At 41.6% G+C, this 17,701-nt stretch overlaps 3 protein-coding genes and 1 pseudogene across 10 annotated transcripts; 2 read left to right on the forward strand and 2 right to left on the reverse strand.

Annotated features, from left to right (window-relative positions):
- Positions 1-659: 659 nt before the first annotated feature.
- Positions 660-6,713, reverse strand: PIH1D2 (PIH1 domain containing 2). 3 transcript variants are annotated; one of them, XM_043579321.1, is made up of 6 exons: positions 6,478-6,713; positions 5,482-5,700; positions 4,247-4,370; positions 3,392-3,637; positions 2,572-2,831; positions 660-1,121 (listed from the first exon to the last, which is right to left on the reverse strand). In XM_043579321.1, exons 2-6 carry the CDS (start codon positions 5,656-5,658, stop codon positions 987-989), a joined length of 942 nt encoding a protein of 313 aa, XP_043435256.1. In that variant the 5' UTR covers positions 5,659-5,700; positions 6,478-6,713; the 3' UTR covers positions 660-986. The 3 variants fall into 3 exon arrangements, with proteins under 3 accessions (XP_043435256.1, XP_043435255.1, XP_043435254.1); XM_043579320.1 differs by having other exon boundaries at positions 5,482-5,684; positions 6,478-6,678; XM_043579319.1 differs by lacking the exon at positions 6,478-6,713 and having other exon boundaries at positions 5,482-5,715.
- LOC122482957 lies at positions 4,365-4,984 on the forward strand (annotated as a pseudogene).
- Positions 6,714-6,740: 27 nt separating the features above from the next.
- NKAPD1 (NKAP domain containing 1) lies at positions 6,741-15,891 on the forward strand. Of its 6 annotated transcripts, none has more exons than XM_043579325.1 (7): positions 6,758-6,849; positions 7,010-7,407; positions 8,035-8,111; positions 9,100-9,200; positions 10,772-10,921; positions 12,446-12,499; positions 13,178-15,891. In XM_043579325.1, the coding sequence occupies exons 3-7, from the start codon at positions 8,043-8,045 to the stop codon at positions 13,683-13,685; spliced, it is 882 nt and encodes a 293-aa protein (XP_043435260.1). In that variant the 5' UTR covers positions 6,758-6,849; positions 7,010-7,407; positions 8,035-8,042; the 3' UTR covers positions 13,686-15,891. The 6 variants fall into 6 exon arrangements, with proteins under 6 accessions (XP_043435258.1, XP_043435262.1, XP_043435260.1 ...); XM_043579322.1 differs by having other exon boundaries at positions 6,791-6,849; positions 7,378-7,407; XM_043579323.1 differs by lacking the exon at positions 7,010-7,407 and having other exon boundaries at positions 6,741-6,849.
- On the reverse strand, positions 15,803-17,698 carry TIMM8B (translocase of inner mitochondrial membrane 8 homolog B). The gene is made up of 2 exons (XM_043579331.1): positions 17,570-17,698; positions 15,803-16,199 (listed from the first exon to the last, which is right to left on the reverse strand). The coding sequence occupies exons 1-2, from the start codon at positions 17,696-17,698 to the stop codon at positions 16,032-16,034; spliced, it is 297 nt and encodes a 98-aa protein (XP_043435266.1). The 3' UTR covers positions 15,803-16,031.
- Positions 17,699-17,701: the final 3 nt, after the last annotated feature.

The following is a 17,701-nucleotide window of genomic DNA, read 5'->3' on the forward strand; positions in this document are numbered from 1 at the left end:
GTATTTATACAAGATGATCAAGGATGTTTAAAGTTTGATGTGAACATTGTGCTATAAATTGGAAAGTTGGTATCTTTGTGTTGAACAACCATCTGACAACTTAGATGCATGGAAGTTGAGAAACACATCACTTCTGTCTTAAAATCATTTTTTATTTATTTGGGGACAAAGGGGCAGAGAGAGGGAGAAAGAGAGTCCCAAGCAGGCTCTGCATTATCAGTGCAGATCTCCTGAACGGTGAGATCATGACCTGAGCCAAAATCCAGTCGGATGCTTAACCGGCTGAGCCACCTAGGTGCCGCTTAAAATTATCTTCTTAGGAGAAAGGCACGTGTCCCGAAGTCAGCTCCTTTTTCTTAAGGTTAGATTATTTTGCGTCTTAGGTGCAGTAACACCCAGCTACTGTTACTGCATCACTGTATCCAAGACAAGTCCTTTTGATGTTAAAAGGTCTGAGTAGCTTGCACTCCTACCATCAGGGCTATTTTATAGAAGTACAGAGGTTCACAGAAGCATAGGTTTGCATATTTTTACATTGGCCCTGTATCTTTATAGCTGGAGGAACTGCTTCAGTTCTTGGTAATAAAAATTGTACATAGTCTGGGATTTCTTCCTGATGCAAACATTTACTAGAGACCAGAAAAACAAGTAGACCAGAATTTCAACCAGTAAACCAGGAATTCTCACAATTTACTTGGAAACAGGATTTTCCTAAATGACAAGTTTGTTACTTTTAAGACCATTAGAAATAGCTTCAAAACAGGTATAGCAATACTGTTTTAATAGTTTCTGCTTCTAGCCAAGTGTGAGGGGAGTTAAAAAAAGTATAAACATGTTGATGAGAAAATCTCATTTCATCCAAAAGAACTCTTAGGAAACATGAAACCAGTATTGAAGATAAACCACTACCTCTTCACCCATAATGAAAGTCCTATCCTTCACATGCCTGTAGCACTGAAAACCCAAAAGCAGATGATGCTCTTGACTTATACCAGTGGCATTATGATGATTAATGTAGCTTTCTCTTTGATAAATTTTGCTGTAGTCATTTCGGTATCCACAGATTCTGGAAGATTCAGATATAATCTGTACTTCTCAGGGACCTCAATCAATAAGTCATCCTAAGAATAACAAAGATGAAAATAGAAAGGATTTCTTGGTTAAAATATGTGTTACTGGGGATTATTCCCAGTTATTCACACCTTTCCCATAAAATGATCCCATTTACTGCCATGTGACTTGGCAATAAACTGTAAAGTTGTTGTAGCTCCCTGAGGTTTTGGGATTATTTGTTATTGTTCCTCAATACATCAAAAGTTCACTGCTATGGTGCCATAAAACAGCTGTTGCTGTCCCCAGATTATGTGGCATTGACTTTGTGACTGACCAGGAAACAGCAAGGAAAATTTATCAGCGATAGGAAAAACGGTGATCCAGGTTTTAACAGTGTGATAAAGGCCTTAGTAAAACTATCACAATAATTTGAAAGACAAGTAACGTGTACCTGGTTTGTGTCTTTAGGTAAAGAAGTGTGAAAATAGAATGTTGGTAGCATGCATTAGTCTTACTGGCTACATTTAATAAGCTACTACAAAAAGAGATGAGCTGAGAAAAGAATTTCCCAGTTTGTAAGTAGGATTAAAAGAGAATATACAGGGGCGCCTGGGTGGCTCAGTCGGTTAAGCCTCCGACTTCAGCTCAGGTCACGATCTCACGGTCCGTGAGTTTGAGCCCCGCGTCGGGCTCTGGGCTGATGGCTCAGAGCCTGGAGCCTGCTTCTGATTCTGTGTCTCCCTCTCTCTCTGCCCCTCCCCCGTTCATGCTCTGTCTCTCTCTGTCTCAAAAATAAATAAACGTTAAAAAAAAAAAAAAAAAAAAGAGAATATACAGAGCCCAGGAATTCTACAACGTCAGGACTGAGAAATAGGACTAAGTTTTATTTTCAACCAACTATTTCTCTTGTTAGAGGATTATACATCCTTGCCATTTGAATTCCTGTGAGAATATTTTTATTTATTTATTTTAATTTTTGGGACAGAGAGAGACAGAGCATGAACGGGGGAGGGGCAGAGAGAGAGGGAGACACAGAATCAGAAACAGGCTCCAGGCTCCGAGCCATCAGCCAAGAGCCCGACGCGGGGCTCGAACTCGCGAACCGCGAGATCGTGACCTGGCTGAAGTCGGACGCCTAACCCACTGTGCCACCCAGGCGCCCCTCCTGTGAGAATATTCTTACTAGCCCTATTGATGTAGGATTTGGCCTTGTGACCTGAGTTTGGCCAACAGAATGTGGAGTAAAAGTGATATATTCTATGTCTGAGAGAAAGTTTTAGGAGCCATTGCATGAGTTACCCATTTGTATTTTCCCTCTTCCATGAGAATGGCATGTCTCAGATGGGATCTACCCCTTCACTTGTATCTTGAAATGTGCAAGACCCTGGAGCAGAGGCCTAGGTGACATGTAAGCTGAGTAAACTGCTGTAAACCACTGAGATTGTGCAGTTTGTTACTAGAGTGTATTATAGTAAATGTTGACTGACACAAATTTATAGTATTACCTACTCGACTTACCTCAGAAACACTAAGGTCACAGAGAGATGCGGAATTAATACCAGGTAATTCAACTTTTATTTCAATTTTCAGAGGTTTCTCATTCTGATCAGCCACAATTTTTAATTCATAGGCTGGTTCCTTCATCTCTACCTGGCTCTCTGTACTGGAAATCTCCTCTATCAGACACCTTGTTTTGCTTGAAACTTCATCTTTTGGCAATAAAAGTTGGAAGTCATCTGGGTTGCTCACAGTACTACTTATCTGTTCAAGGGTTAGTTCTTCAGGAAAATAAAAGGCGGGGGGGGGGAGATGAAATTAAAAAAAATTAATCAACAACATAAAATACTATGAGCTTTAGTGTGTGTGGTGTTAGCCAAAATGACAGATAAAGCTGAAGCTAAATTAGTTGGGGAATCTTAAACCAAAGAACTTAGTTAAAAAGTTTGAAGTACTGAAAAATCTTTAAGGACATGCTAATATTTCTAATGCCCAATCTTTCTATTTTTCTATCTTAAGTTTCTCTTTTAAAATCAAGATTTCTAGTTTGCAAAATGTACACAGGATGCAAAAACAATTTTAAATCAGTTAAATTTTCCACTTACATTTCTTTTTTTTTTTTTTAATTTTTTTTCAACATTTATTTATTTTTGGGACAGAGACAGAGCATGAACGGGGGAGGGTCAGAGAGAGAGGGAGACACAGAATCGTTAACAGGCTCCAGGCTCTGAGCCATCAGCCCAGAGCCCGATGTGGGGCTTGAACTCACGGACCGCGAGATCGTGACCTGGCTAACCGACTGCGCCACCAGGCGCCCCTCCACTTACATTTCTTAACTTACCCTTTTTCATTTTCTCTCTTAAATCTGTGGGGTCAGTTTGCATTCTCAACAGATTTTGTTTCATCCTTTGAATGCTTCCTTTTATTCTAAAGTTAGTAATGCTGTAAGAGTGTGAGAGAGTGAATTGGAGTTTTTCCTCAATGCATTTCATGGCCATCTGTATTAATTGATCTTTTTTCACTTGGTCCTTTTCTGCTGCCTGGAGAACATCAGGATTGTAGGCCACATCGATGACTGTATAAACATCTGTGTGTGTAATTCAGAGGGTGTGAGATGAAGACAACTCATTTCACTAATGGTACTATCAGTTAATTTATTAAGCCATAATCCTGATAAAACTAGAAAGTATAAAGTATTCCTGTATTTTTCAGAGGTAATCACACAGTTGCTATGTACACAAATTTTCAATTAGGGCATTTCTGGGCATTTTATATGGATTATTATTAGAAAAATTGAACCACATTTATATAAATAAAAGTGCTTATTAGTTATTAACTACATTACAACCAAATAAAATATTTTACTTATACTGCCTTTTACCAAGTAAAATCTGGTACATGCTTATTCCCAATAAAGTTTTTATTTTTTTTTTTAATTTTTTTTCAATGTTTTTATTTATTTTTGGGACAGAGACAGACAGAGCATGAACGGGGGAGGGGCAGAGAGACAGGGAGACACAGAATCAGAAACAGGCTCCAGGCTCCGAGCCATCAGCCCAGAGCCTGACGCGGGGCTCGAACTCACGGACCGCGAGATCGTGACCTGGCTGAAGTCAGACGCTTAACCGACTGCGCCACCCAGGCGCCCCCCAATAAAGTTTTTAAAATATGCTTAATCCCCCATAATTCTATGTACCTGATGTCTCAGACCTATCTTCTGGTCTGCCAATACTTAGAGGTACTGGATGAGTGTTTGACTGGGGAGCTGGGATCCTTTTCCACTGACACAGGTTGATGAAAAGTATTTTTTCCTTTGGTTTCTAAAAAGCAAATAATTTTTCATATCTCAAAACCTAGTTGTTTTTTTTAATCATAGCCTAAAGGTAACTCAGATAATTTTATGCTCTAAAATAGCCATTCTGTGTATTAAAACTGTGTTTGAGCCCTTTCACGAAGATGGCACCTAAGGCGAAGAAGGAAGCCCCTGCCCCTCCCAATGCCGAAGCCAAAGTAAAGGCTTTGAAGGCCAAGAAAGCAGCACGGAAAGCCATCCAGGGGCATAAAAAAAGGAGATCCGCACATCACCTACATTCCAATGGCTCAAGACACCGCGTCTCCAAAGGCAACCCGAATATCCTCGTTAACAGACCCCCCAGGAGAAACAAGCTTGACCAGTCTTTCCCCGTGACTACTGAGCCAGCCATGAAGAAAACAGAAAACAACACACTTGTGTTCGTTGGGGATGTCAAGGCCAACAAGCACCAGATCAAACAGGCTGTGAAGAAGCTCTATGACACTGACGTGGCCAAGGTCAACACTCTGATCAGGCCCGATGGAGAAAAGAAAGCGTATGTTCGACTGGCTCCTGACTATGATGCTTTGGATGCTGCCAACAAAATTGGGATCATCTAAACTGAGTCCAGCTAGCTAAATCTAAATTTTTCACCATAAAAAAAATAAAACAAAACTGTGTCTGAGAAATTGTACTGTTACCTGATTTCCTCCAAGCTACCGACTTTCCTTCGATATACAGCTGCCACTGCCAGAGGAACTGGGAGGAAGGAGGGGGCACTGATCCAAGCAGCTATTCCAGGTGAATTTGACCTTATTTCACCACTTCCTTACCTCTCAGCCAACTAAGTTCTTTTTAGGTGAAAAACCTCCAACTCTATGATTCTCTGTTAAATCATTTTACTTTTTTTTTATTCTAGTAGAAAATGGCTTATTGTGAGATCTCCAAAATGTATCCAGTGGGAACTTCCCATTCTTACTCCTTCAGCATGATCCTCCACACTGTTTCACTCTCCATTTAGAGTGGTAGTTTCCCTCGAGTTTTCTTAAAGTCGCAATAGCTAAAGGCGAGTTATTCTCTGATTATTCCAGGATTATTTCAGTCAAGACCTCCCATCCCTGGGAACCAACTCTACATACCAGGATCCTGGTTTGTAGACAGAGCCATGGTTCTGGGGCGGCACAGAGCTGTTCCCCTTCTTTCAGCTGCTGTTGAATAAACTTCTCGTAGCCCTCAGGGTTGCTTTCAGCCAGATCGTCTAGGAGGTTCCAGAACTGAGTAACTTGGGTGAGCAGACCCTTTGAGGAAGACTCCATGATTGAGGTGAATAGGCCTCTTAAGTCTGTGGAAAGATATGACTTAAGGGGAAAAAGGTCTGTGTAGTGATTCATTTCTTCTTTTGGAGAAGGAAGAACAGGTCTTGTTTGGGTGAAGTCAGCACCTGTGTCTAACAAATTGTGGCTCAGCACCACTTTTCTTTTCCTTATTCTCTAATTATCTAGCACCCCTTCTTAAAGTTCTCATGTTGTCGTCTCAGATGTCAAGTCCTTACCTCTGCCTAGACCCTCTCAAGTGCTGAGGGTAGTCATTGAAAGTCTGGATTACGGGTGATTTTCTTGTTCCAATACCTGGGTTTTGGCTGACCGGTGCCTATCCAGTCCTGAAACTGCCAGAGGTGTGTGTGGGGTGAGGGCCACAGGAGACATCCTCATAGCTTCCTCCAGCTTAGGCAAAGCTGGAGCCGGAATGCACAGATCCCATTTTAGCTTTATCACTTAACTTAGGTGTGTGACCCTGGGCAATTAGGTTATATACATCAGTTAATTCTCCTCAAAATGACGGTAATACCTATGTCATAGGTTATTGTGAGAATTAATTAATATGGAGAAACTGGGACACTTCGTTAACACTGTATGAGAGTAATAATACACCATCTGTGTCTAGAGATCACCTCCCTTGCCCTCCTCCCCCACTGGAGAGGCGTCCCACAGCAGCCACAGAATGAGGCAAAGAGGAGGTTTGGGTTCTCCGAATACTATAGTAGGGTTAAACTATTTTTTTTCTTTTTTTAGTAGGGTTATACTAAATGGGAAGCTTAAGTAAAGGACAATCACTCCAGAGGTCGGCGAACCTACCTCCTCTCTCGGTTCCTTGACAAACAGCGACACCTGTTACCAGGGTAACCAGACCGGGTCCAACATCTAATTGGGTCCGGATAGCTCCAGGCAGAAAGGACTCTCACATCTAGTTCCGGAATCTCCTCCTTCTTGCTTTTCAGTTGAGCCCGACCCACTTCTTTTCCAGGAAGGCGCCCGCCTCCCTTCCGCACCTTTCGATCTCTAGAGGATCCTGGAAACTCTCCTTGTGGGAGTCTCCGCGTCTCCTGTTGGTGGGAAGAGTTTCTCAGGAGCACGACTTCCGGCCTGGAACGGAAGTCCGCTCCCTTGTCTCCCAGACCTCCCCCTCCCCCCTCCCCAAATCCCCGCCACGCGAGGCTGCGGCGCACGGTATGGGTGTGTTTGTGTGTGTCTGTATGGGGAGGGCGTTTGGAGGGAAGGTTACCGGGAGCTCCGTGGCCGCTGGGGGGCAGGGATCCCGGTGACAGAGATGGGGGTATTTTCTCTGACTTCCCCTTGGAAGCTTCAACCCCCCCTTCGGGCACTCTAGGTATTTCTTGGGGCCCAGTCGAGGATTGTACCCGTCCAGAGCCTCCCCATCCTTTCGGGAGAGCGAAGCCCAACCCCCGGGTCCGTCCCAGAGGAGCGTGAGCGGGGAATGCCCCGTCAACCCGGCCCTCCGGATTCCGCGCCGGCGCAGACTCCGGCCTCAGTCCGGAAAGAGATCTTCCTGTCGGTCTGGGCTGGGGGCAAGGCAGCGGTGGCCTGGGCCGCGGGTGAGGGCAGAATAACCGGTGGGAAGGCTGCGTTTTCACGAAGGACTCGGGTGAAGCTGCAGAGCTGCCTTTGAGCCCTGACTCCTTGGCTTCCTGGGTCGGAGGAGATCTTGTAATGGAGTGGTTCTTCGTCTCACACTAGCAAGATGCCTGATTTCCTCAGGATCGAGGGGTGAGTGAGCGGTGGGGTGGTTGCACAAAACCGCTGCTAGCTACACACTGGATACCCTTGTCATCTGTATTTTGGAGGCTTCTGTACAAATTAGAAAGTAAAATTCTCCTGAGTGGAGAAATTTAGGGCCTCTCTGCATTTGATGTCAAATGTTGACATTTGCTGGTTCCTCATAGTCTCAAATCTAGATATTTGCTTCATGACGAACTGATTTTGGGATTCCACAGTTGATTTCTAATCTGCACCTGGTTTGCCTTGGGCAATCTGGCCTGGGGCAAGTTATGGCTTAAGGGAATTTCACCTACAAAATAAGAATGAAGATGCTTGCCTCATATAAAACATGGGATTGTGTTGAAGATTAAATAAAATGGTGCTCTTGAAAGCACATAACTTTGTGCAGTTTAAAAGAACTTCGACGTACATTTATGTCAGTTACATTCATCTTCGTATTAGTGTGGTCAGACATTTTTCTTCTTTTAATGGTAAAGGGAAAACTACCCCTTAGGACTTCTGACTTCTTGTTCAGTGATCTTTTCTTTACCTCGTGCTTCCTTATAATATTGTAATAAAAGAGAAGGTAATAAAGGAAATTATTTTTATTAAGTGTTATGTCTTGATTAATTTCAGATTGAAGAATGTCCCGGGTTCCATTGGGGAAAGTCCTCCTGAGGAATGTCATCCGGCATACAGATGCTCACAATAAGGTAAGAGGTACAATCTGGTTATTCCTCAACATTTATTGAAGGCATACAGTGTGCCAAGCATTATTTTGGCAGTTTGGAGATACAAAGGTGAATAAAATCGGTAATTATAGTCAATTTGATAAGTACTGTAATAGAGACATACACAAAGTGCTTCAGTGCACTGAGGAATGAATAATGAAATCTGCCTTGGGAAATAAGGAAAGGCTTCATAGAATGGGTGCTATTTGAGCTGCTGATGATATTTGAATTAGTTCTCATTTAACAGGTTAAACTTTACCATGTGTAAAAGATCATTCCAGACAGAAGGAACATCATGTACTCACATGGCAACAAAAAGGAGCATGAAGCACTTGGGGCTTGGCAATAAACTGTGCATTCAGAAAGTAGGGAGGTGGGGGGGGTGGGGCCATGGGGTAGTGACGGAAGATAAAGCTTGAGTGGTAAGTTAGAGTTGGCTTGTGACCCTTTTTCCTCTAAATTATAATGAAACCATCAAAGTCTTTAATTTGTATTTGTATCTTAGATGATTAGTTAGCTGGGTAGGGGATAAATCAGATGAAGTGAAATAATAGAGACACCAGTTAGGCAATTGCAGTACTACAGGTGAGAGATGATGAGCCATTCGCATGAAAACAGTGACTGTAGGGACGAAGAGGAATTTAGGAGATAGAATCCCAAGAACTTGGTGACTAATTGAAACAGAAAGGATTATCATTTGATAATTGCGGCATAATTGCAAAATTAGTAAGGTGATAGGTGTGTCTGTGCAGGGTTAAAAAGTTCTCGTGTGGCTGCAGAACGTTTGAGATTCACTGGGTCGGATTATTTAACCACTCTAGAAATCCTGAATTTGTTTCCCAGGTTCCTGGTTATAACCCAATCTGTAATGCAATAATTAGTGCAGAGTGTTTTGTCAGTTACTTTTCTTTGATGTAAAATGTTATTTTTAGTCATTTATTTGTATTTCTTTTCTTTAAAAAAAATGTAGATTCAGGAGGAATCAGATATGTGGAAAATAAGAGAACTGGAGAAACAGATGGAAGATGCCTACCGGGGAACCAAAAGGAAAATGTTACCCAGTAGTTCAAGGTGAAATTGCAGCTCTAAGAACCAAAATAATTCTGATCTTCTTTAGAACCATTAACTTTCACTTAAAAGCATTTTAGTACGCTAAAGATAGATGAGTTCAGTTCTGTGAATCTTTAAGCCTTCCTTCTTTCATAAATCTAGACCCACGCATAAAGATAGTGGCTATGATACATATGGCTTAATTCTTGGTACTGAATTCCAAAATTCTACCTTGAACAACTTTAAAAGTTAAGGATTTTGTGTATTCTGACCTTGCTTGGTGGCTTTTAAGATTTACTGTTGGTAACTTAGTCACTTAAGCTATCATTCACTCCTTTCCTCTGTTAGTCTTAGATTCTCTGTGAGCCTTTTCTTTACCCCATCTCCTTGTTGTGTTCACCAAGTCACACAGCCTTTCACATTACCTTCTAAATAGTTTCAGTGTTGAGTATAAAGGATAATACAGGCTTAGTTGTCTTCTCTATGGAGGTATAGGAATGTCTGAGTATTGGGAACATCTCTTGGGCTTCATATGCCTGTTAGTGTAGAGCTGTGTATATGAAAAATGACTATACTAATAATGCTAATTTCTAAAGCCACCCAGGGAAACAATATATGAGATATTTAAGGAGAGTGAGTGTGCCTGCGGAGTACTCAGGCTTTGGAGTACATACAACTCAGGATTGGCTGTATGTGAAGGACTTTAAACAAGAAAGTATTTGGGGTCTCCAAGGTAAAGAAGGCATGGTCTCAATATAAAAATAAATATCTTTGCAGATATTTGCAGATAAAATGTTTCCTTTCTAAAGATGGTCCTTTGAGAATTTAGAAGTTAGTGCAGATGATGGTTTGTCTTGTATTGCTTGTTCAATTCCAAGAGGCATTTCCAGGAACAATATACTATTTTTAGAGTGAATTATTAATACCTGTCATGGTCTAATAAATCTTTAAATCGTAATCTCTTTAGGGGCAGGATTCTGATTGTCTCATTTGCTATTACATTCCTAGTAGCTAGAACTGTGCCTAGCATATAGGCGGCCCTTAAACATTTTTGATAATTAGTTAGCTTGCGGAGTGACTTGTTAGTGGACCTTGTAAGCACAGGCTGTGTCAGTGGTTCTCAACTGGTTTTCTACCCCAGCATCCTCATGGGTTAGTACTTGTTCCTACTGTTACTACGACCTCAGTGCAGAAGGTTCCTGGTTTTCCAGGAAGGGAAAACCTTCCCTGGAGATTCTGAAATCTCCAGAGTAGTTGGAAATTGTGACCAGCTGTGATTATTTTCAGCATCCTTCTTTGCATGCCCTCCTACTTGAGAATCAGTGAGCAAGCTACAGCGTGCCATAGTCCATAAGTCATTTTTGTCTGTATTCTGCAATAGGATGGGTAGTAATGGCCAGATTTTCCCTGGATAAGTGTACAGACTTAGACAGTAGAACAGATCATGACTTTTTACATTTTTTTTTTTTAATACTAATTATCAGGTGGTTGTTTTCCCCTTAGCTTGTTCAGTGGGTTTTGTGTATGACATTCCATAAAGGAACCTTGCAGATTGCTTCCAAATATAGAAGTTCTTCTGTTTTTCCTTATAGCCGGATGCGTAGTGATGGTTTTGATGAAGAAAGTCAAAGAGACTATTGGAGGCCAAAGACTGAAATTTCTGGGGCACTGGAAGATGACTTTCTTAAGGCTAAATCCTGGAATAAGAAGTTATATGATTATGAAGCTAATATGCCAGACAGGTTTGTAACTAAATTCTTGTGACCATTAATGATATCTGGCTTGAGAGTATATACTTTTAAAAATTAATTATCCCTACAAAAACTTGCACACAAATGTTCATAGCATAATTATCATAATGGCCCCAAAGTGGAAACCCAAATGTCTGTCAACTGATGAAGGGATAAACAAAATGTGGTACAGTAGTCCCCACCCTTATCCATGAGGATATGTTCTGAGACCCCCAGTGGTTGCCTAAAACCGTCAGTAGTACTGAACCCTATATATACTATGTTTTTTCCTATACATACATACTTATGATAAAGTTAATTTCTTTTTCTAGTTTTTAAATATTTATTTTTGAGAGAGAGAGTGAGCACGAGCAGGGGAGGGGCAGAGAGGCAGGGCAGAGGATCTGAAATGGGCTCTGTGCTGACAGCAGAGAGCCCGACCCTAGGCTCAAACTCACACACCATGAGATCATGACCTGAGCTGAAGTCGGGTGCTTAACCGACTGAGCCACCTAGGTGCCCCTGATGAAGTTTAATTTCTAAATTGGAGACAGTAAGAGCTTTACAATAACTAAAAATAGAACAATTGTAACAATATACTGTAATAAAATTTATGTGAATGTGGTCTGTCAAATATTTTATTAATACTGTATTCATCATTCTTCTTGTGATGATGTGAGATGATAAAATGCCTATGTGATGAGATGAAGTGAGGGGAATGATGTAGGCATTTTGATGTAGCGTTAGGCTGCTGCTGACCTCTGACAATATGACAGAAGGAGGGCGATCTGCTTCCAGAAAGCAAAACTGAAGATAAGGGGGGACTAATGTGATGTTCTTTGACGGTGAAAGGAATAAAGTACTGTTATACTGTAACATGGATGAAGCTTGGAAACAGGTGGAAAAAACCAGACACAAAAGGCCACTTATTACATGATTCTATTTATATGGTATGTCCAGAATCAGCAAATCCATAGAGACAGAAAGTAGATTCGTGGTTGCCATGGGCTACAGGAGAGGGAGGAATGGAGAGTTAGTGCTAGAGGATGGAGTTCCTTTTTGGGTGATGAGAGTGTTCTGAAATTAGTTAGTGGTGACGGTTGCACAACTCTGAATATACTAACAGCCACTGAATTGTACACTTCAAAAGAGTGAATTTTATGGTATAGGAATTACATCTTAGTAAAATTGCTCTGTAAAAAACAATTGTCCCAATATAGACCGCATTATGTTAACAGTTGTTTTTGGAGAAGTATTTCACAGCTAAAGAGCAGAGTAAAAGAGTTCTTGAGAATGGCAAGTTCTCTTACAAATGGACAAAAGAATCCTTTGTGTCTAAAATGATAGTGTGAAGTACAGAAAATGTAGCCAGTTAAGTTACTGAGCTTGAAGATGGGGTTGGCTCTATGGTGTTTTCTTTGTTCTGTATGCCTGTCTGTGTATGTGTGCACTCGTAAGTCTGTCTAATTTTTTTTTAACTTAAAGAAATGTATGTATTGCCTTAATAATACATATAATATCTGTGTCATCTTACAGATGGGGTCACAGCGGTTACAAAGAGTTATACCCTGAAGAATTTGAAACAGACAGGTAAGGCAAATAGGCTTACTGAAAAAAAAGTTAGAAACCAAGTGAACCAATACCAAGTAATACTATTCCAAATCTGAACTATAAGTTGGGTTCCTAATTTTATTTATTTTAAAAATGTTTTTTATTTATTTTTGAGACAGAGAGACAGAGCATTAGCAGGGGAAGGGTAGAGAGAGAGGGAGACACAGAATCTGAAGCAGGCTCCAGGCTCTGAGCTGTCCGCACAGAGCCCGACTCGGGGCTTGAACTCACTGACCGTGAGATCATGACCTGAACCAAGTCGGATACTTAACCAGCTGAGCCACCCAGGTGCCGTGGGTTCCTAATTTTATAAAGGAGATAACATTTGCCATTAAAAATGTAACCAGAAAATAATAGGCAATTTAGTTTGGAGATACTTGGTATTTTGCCGTTTCCTGATTGATGTTCTGCATATACATAGCATTTAGGTTCTTCTACATAGTATTCCATACAGTAACTCAAGGTGACAGATGAGAATTTATCTTTAAGAAAACAAAATGAGAAAACAAAAAGAGTGATAGTCTCATAGTAACCCTATGTCAAAGCTCTTATTTAAAATTCAGATGTTAACCCCAACTTTCTATCTAGAGTGTAGAATACTAAAATATTAATAGACTTTTTATTTCCTATAGTAAAGCAGTTTCTCTTTTTTATTAGTAGTGACCAGCAAGATATTACCAATGGAAAAAAAACATCTCCCCAAGTAAAATCATCTACCCACGAGTCTCACAAACACAAGAAGTCAAAGAAATCCCACAAAAAAAAGCAGAAAAAAAAGTCACACAAAAAACAGAAGAAAAGCAAAAAGGAAGCCACAGATGTAACAGCAGATTCCTCAAGCGAGTTTTCAGAAGAAACGGGGGCTTCTAGTACCGGGAAAAGGAAACAGCCACATAAGCGCAAGAAAAAATCCAGGAAAAAGTCGCTCAAGAAACCTGCTTTATTCTTGGATGCAGAAAGTGATACTTCCCAGTCCGATGATTCCGCATCCAGCAGTTCTGAGGAAGGCGAGGAAAGAGACACTAAGAAAACCAAAAGGAAAAAGAGAGAGAAAAAAGTCCATATCCCTGTAGTTAACAATGAAATACAGGAGAGGACAAACAAACGCACAAATTGGAAAGTGGCTACAGATGAAAGGTCTGCAGAGAGTTCAGAGGATGACTAAATGAGAAAGAAACATTCTTCATTTGCCCATCTGACTGGTTACTTGCAGCTCTGTCACCTTGGGGTTTTGCCAGTGACTCTATTGCCCAGCACAGGGGCCCTGAGGTCAGAGCTGTCCTGTGCCATCTATATATGTTCTGACAGACTTGTCTTGTTTTGGCCTGTTAAACTTGATCCTCTTACTGTTAATAGGGAATCTGGTATTTTGTTATGAAGTTTTCTCGAAGAGATTATTTTTTGCAATTAATCACATTTAGGGTAGAGTGCATATACAGCAAATTAAAGGACCCAGAAAGCTGAACCCAATAATGACCTGGGTACACCAATTGGAATGTTGAATCTGGGGAAGGGCAAGGGTTGGGATCGAGAGGTGGATTGGAACTGGTGCTGTGTAGAATGCTATAAAGGAACATCGTGTTGCTATCTTTATATAGCAGGTGCCAGGACTTAACTTTTTGTGTCTTCAGCCTTGGTGCTTTGATCTTTCTGTATTTGGCCCCTTAGACATGGTCCAGTTTATTTAATGAGAAAAAATGTATAAGAACAAGATATTTTTCCTTCATAACATCCATAGACCGCTGTTATGAGACTAGGGTTTTTTGGTCAAATTTCTCTGCTGGACAGGGTCTGTGGCTACACTCAGTATACCCCTAAACATGGTAATTGGATAGTAAATGGTTTTCTACTTCCTTTGTTGTCTATTGCCTAAATGGCCTTGTGTTCAAAATTCTTTCTTCGGTTGTCTTAATCCTCAACCAAATGGGATAAAGTTAGGAATTGGTCATGCTGTTTAATGGTGCTCTGAACAGGATTCAGGGTTGCAACTGCCATTTAAATGTTATCTTCCTTGTTCATTTCTAAATCTATTAATGAACTTTAGATTTTCCCTGAAGTTATGTTGAATCAGTTCCAAAATGAAACAGGCTTCTCAGGGATGCACCCACTTCTTCCCAGTCAGCCTTCTGATTAAAGCACCAAGCAGAGACCGTATTATTTCCCTTTGCTCTATACTGTGATCCCTACTGTTAATTCTTAAAAAAAACAAAATATCACTGAAAAAAAGCTGGTAGAACACAGGTGAGTTTTTTCATTATCACGGAATGTCAAGTGACATTGTTTTTCCTGGTTGTCACTTCATCGACTGAGTAGAAAACTTGAAAACCCAGACTTTTGGTCTTGGTTCTGCCACTAACTAGTTATGAGGTCTGAACAGGTAAGTTAACCTTCCTGGCCTTACCTTCCCCATGTAGAATACAGAAATACTTCATGGTAGCATGACAGTGTAAGACACCAGCAATAGAATAGAACTATAACAACATTCCATGAGGTGGTAATACTTTGTGGTTCTAACTACTAAATTTGTTCTTTCCAGAACAGATTTCTAATAAAGTGCTTAGTCACAAAATACACGGTTGGCTAGAGGTTCTCATCCCTTGATTATAAGCAGGTGCTACCTTTGAGGATATTTACTTGAAATATTAATACTTTGGTACTCAACTGTCATTGTTCCATGGCGTATACTTTTACCTTTGGGATTAGTGGGGGCCCACGGGTGGGAGGGCAGGACGTCTGTAATTACTACCTCTTAACCTAAAGCAATTGTTTTGTTCTTGAAGTAAGTGAAATCTTTGTTGGAAGGAGTCTTCATGTATTTTTTTGAAGCATTGTTTCTGTGCTGTAAAAGTATTGATTTTAGCACAGACTCAGGAAGATGGGCCAGTGGAACAAGGCATCTCCAGGAAGTTGTTTCTGTTTTGGGCTTGACCTTCCCTTTCTCCCATACTAGCAGGCCTATTTCTATCCCAAGAATACACATCTTGCCTGTTTTGTTTTTTTTGGTTGTTGTTTTTTTTTTTGCCATGTTTACCTTTTCTTGGTCATGTATAAGCAATAAAGCTGTTTTCTGTTCTTCACCCTTCTCAACCCCAATTTCTCTTCTATACCTTAGGCTAAGGTTTTGATGGTTCTTCTAGCCCCCTTAATTAGTGGTTTAGGATGGCCCTTCAAAACCCAAGATCTCATTTGCACTACTGGTCTCGGAACACACTTGTTTCTAGTGTTCCTGCCCATCAGAGATCTCTATATTAATAATCCTAAAATGGGGTTAAAAAAAAAGAGTTGGAGAATTCACATTTATTGAGCAACTGTTGTGATACAACATGGAATTTCTGAATTCCAAATAAATAAATTTCACTTTTTGAACATTTGATCTGTGACTTTTTAGCACCAACAGGCTTGGTAACAGCCTCAAGTTCACCTGACAATGGGCTGCCGACCTCCCCCCAGTGGCCCATCAATCTGCTCTAACAAGTCCTTCGTTTCTTCTGTCATTCTCCCAAGGGATGGCCTATTGCCCTCCTTTCTGTACAATCTGGGCAAAGCGACTGGTGATAGCAAGAGTAGTGTCAATGAAGCGGTCCACACAGCTAGAGAGGCAGTTTTCAGTGCGAGAGTCTAGGCGATTCCCTGGCTTCTCCACACATTTATCCCAGCATAGCTCCATGAAGTGATGCACCTAAGAAGAAAGAAAATAACCACCGATGTCTGCATATAGGTCTAACTCTGCCAACTTTATTTCCTTCCCATTCTTCTCATTTTCTGTCACCTGATGGAATCATTCAATCAACAAACCACGGGCTCCCCTCTTTCCTCACTTCATAACTTGTCACCAGTATGGCCCAGATCCTTGTCCTTACGTTGCAATAATCCTTTATTCTCTCCATTACTGTTTTTCTCTTTAGTGATTAAAAATTACTTTCCATCACGTCACCCCTGTGTTTGCTTAATGCATCAGTTCCTCTCAGCCACTCAGGGCACTCCCTTATTTAACCACTAACCTGTTGTGCTTCCATGAAGTACATGCATAGCATACTCGACCCTTAATATTCCTGGAATGCCCTCCCTAAAGATTTTTCCCATTCTTCAACACAGTTCAAATTTTTACCTCCTTGAAGGCCACGGTCTATTTTTTACAACTGTGTTAAGTCCTTAATCAGATTGTAAATTTTCAGGCAGGGTGAGTATCTTTTATCTTCCCAATTAGCTCCAGTGTAAGCTGGAAAGGTATGGTACCAATGAATGTCCCCCAAACCACTGCATTCATTCACTCCAAATCTATCCCTTACAGAGCAGTTCTTTAACCATTTACTGAGGGCGTCCTTTTTGGGATGCTGAGTACTCAGTCAATACTGTCTGCGGTCCTAAAGTGTGACTGTCCTCTCAGTCTGAGACGTGGTTAAGCAATAAGCCATACTGGGAGTGGTCCTGCTGCTAGTAAGCGACCAGGCCGGGTTTCAAACGGTGGCGAAAGGGCTCCAAAACACTTGTTCTAAACTACAGTCCACACTGACTACTTCAGAGTCCACCTTTCTCCATTAATGTTCTACTACTTTGTCGTTTTCAAATACGTTATCGCATATGGTCTCTACAATCCAGTGAGGCAGCAGGCGACTGCAAAACCAGGACCCATATGGGTGGGTGTCTTGCCTAGAGGTACGTGGCCTGTAAGGGGCAGAGGCAGGATCAGAACCCAGACCTTCCGAATGCCAAGCCCCGAGAGCTCGCCGCCAAACTAGTTTCCGGTGACCTTGGCGTCGCCCGAACCTTTCTCCTCTGCTTTACACTTTCTCTTTCCCCCACGCCGGGTTTGCCGAACAGGCACCCGAGCACTACCGGTCACCAGGGCCTGGAGGGCCATGCTCATTTCTTTTCCGAGAAGAACCGGGCGCAGCAAGAACGAGCATTGGGCAGCCTCCCCGTAGCGAGGTGGCAGAGCTCTGCTAGTTTTTTTCTAGCGGCAGTCACTTCGCGGGCTGAGCAAAGAGCCTGAAAAGTCAACCTGAGCCTCAGCCTCCTTTCTCTCCACCGCGGTCCTTGTCCTCGCACCTGTGCCGTGAACTGTGCTTTCTGCTGTTCGGCTGCCACCAGGCGCTGCAACTCCGCTTCGTCCGCCTCACCCAGCTCCGCCATCGTCCACCTCGAACTCCCGGCCTTCTTACGAGCGTGTGTGCGCATGCG

Source organism: Prionailurus bengalensis, chromosome D1 (genome assembly GCF_016509475.1).
Source record: "Prionailurus bengalensis isolate Pbe53 chromosome D1, Fcat_Pben_1.1_paternal_pri, whole genome shotgun sequence".
Classification (NCBI taxonomy): domain Eukaryota; kingdom Metazoa; phylum Chordata; class Mammalia; order Carnivora; family Felidae; genus Prionailurus; species Prionailurus bengalensis.

Coding starts and splice junctions, on each gene's coding strand:
- TIMM8B (XM_043579331.1), bottom strand. CDS start 17,698: ATGCGCACACACGCTCGTAAGAAGGCCGGGAGTTCGAGGTGGACGATG. Junction 16,200..17,569: donor AAGCACAGTTCACGGCACAG/GTGCGAGGACAA, acceptor CTTTCTTCTTAG/GTGCATCACTTCATGGAGCT.
- PIH1D2 (XM_043579321.1), bottom strand. CDS start 5,658: ATGGAGTCTTCCTCAAAGGGTCTGCTCACCCAAGTTACTCAGTTCTGG. Junction 4,371..5,481: donor GTCTACAAACCAGGATCCTG/GTATGTAGAGTT, acceptor TTTGCTTTTTAG/AAACCAAAGGAAAAAATACT. Junction 1,122..2,571: donor GTGACCTTAGTGTTTCTGAG/GTAAGTCGAGTA, acceptor TGTTATTCTTAG/GATGACTTATTGATTGAGGT.
- NKAPD1 (XM_043579323.1), top strand. CDS start 8,043: ATGTCCCGGGTTCCATTGGGGAAAGTCCTCCTGAGGAATGTCATCCGG. Junction 10,922..12,445: donor GAAGCTAATATGCCAGACAG/GTTTGTAACTAA, acceptor GTCATCTTACAG/ATGGGGTCACAGCGGTTACA. Junction 12,500..13,177: donor GAAGAATTTGAAACAGACAG/GTAAGGCAAATA, acceptor CTTTTTTATTAG/TAGTGACCAGCAAGATATTA.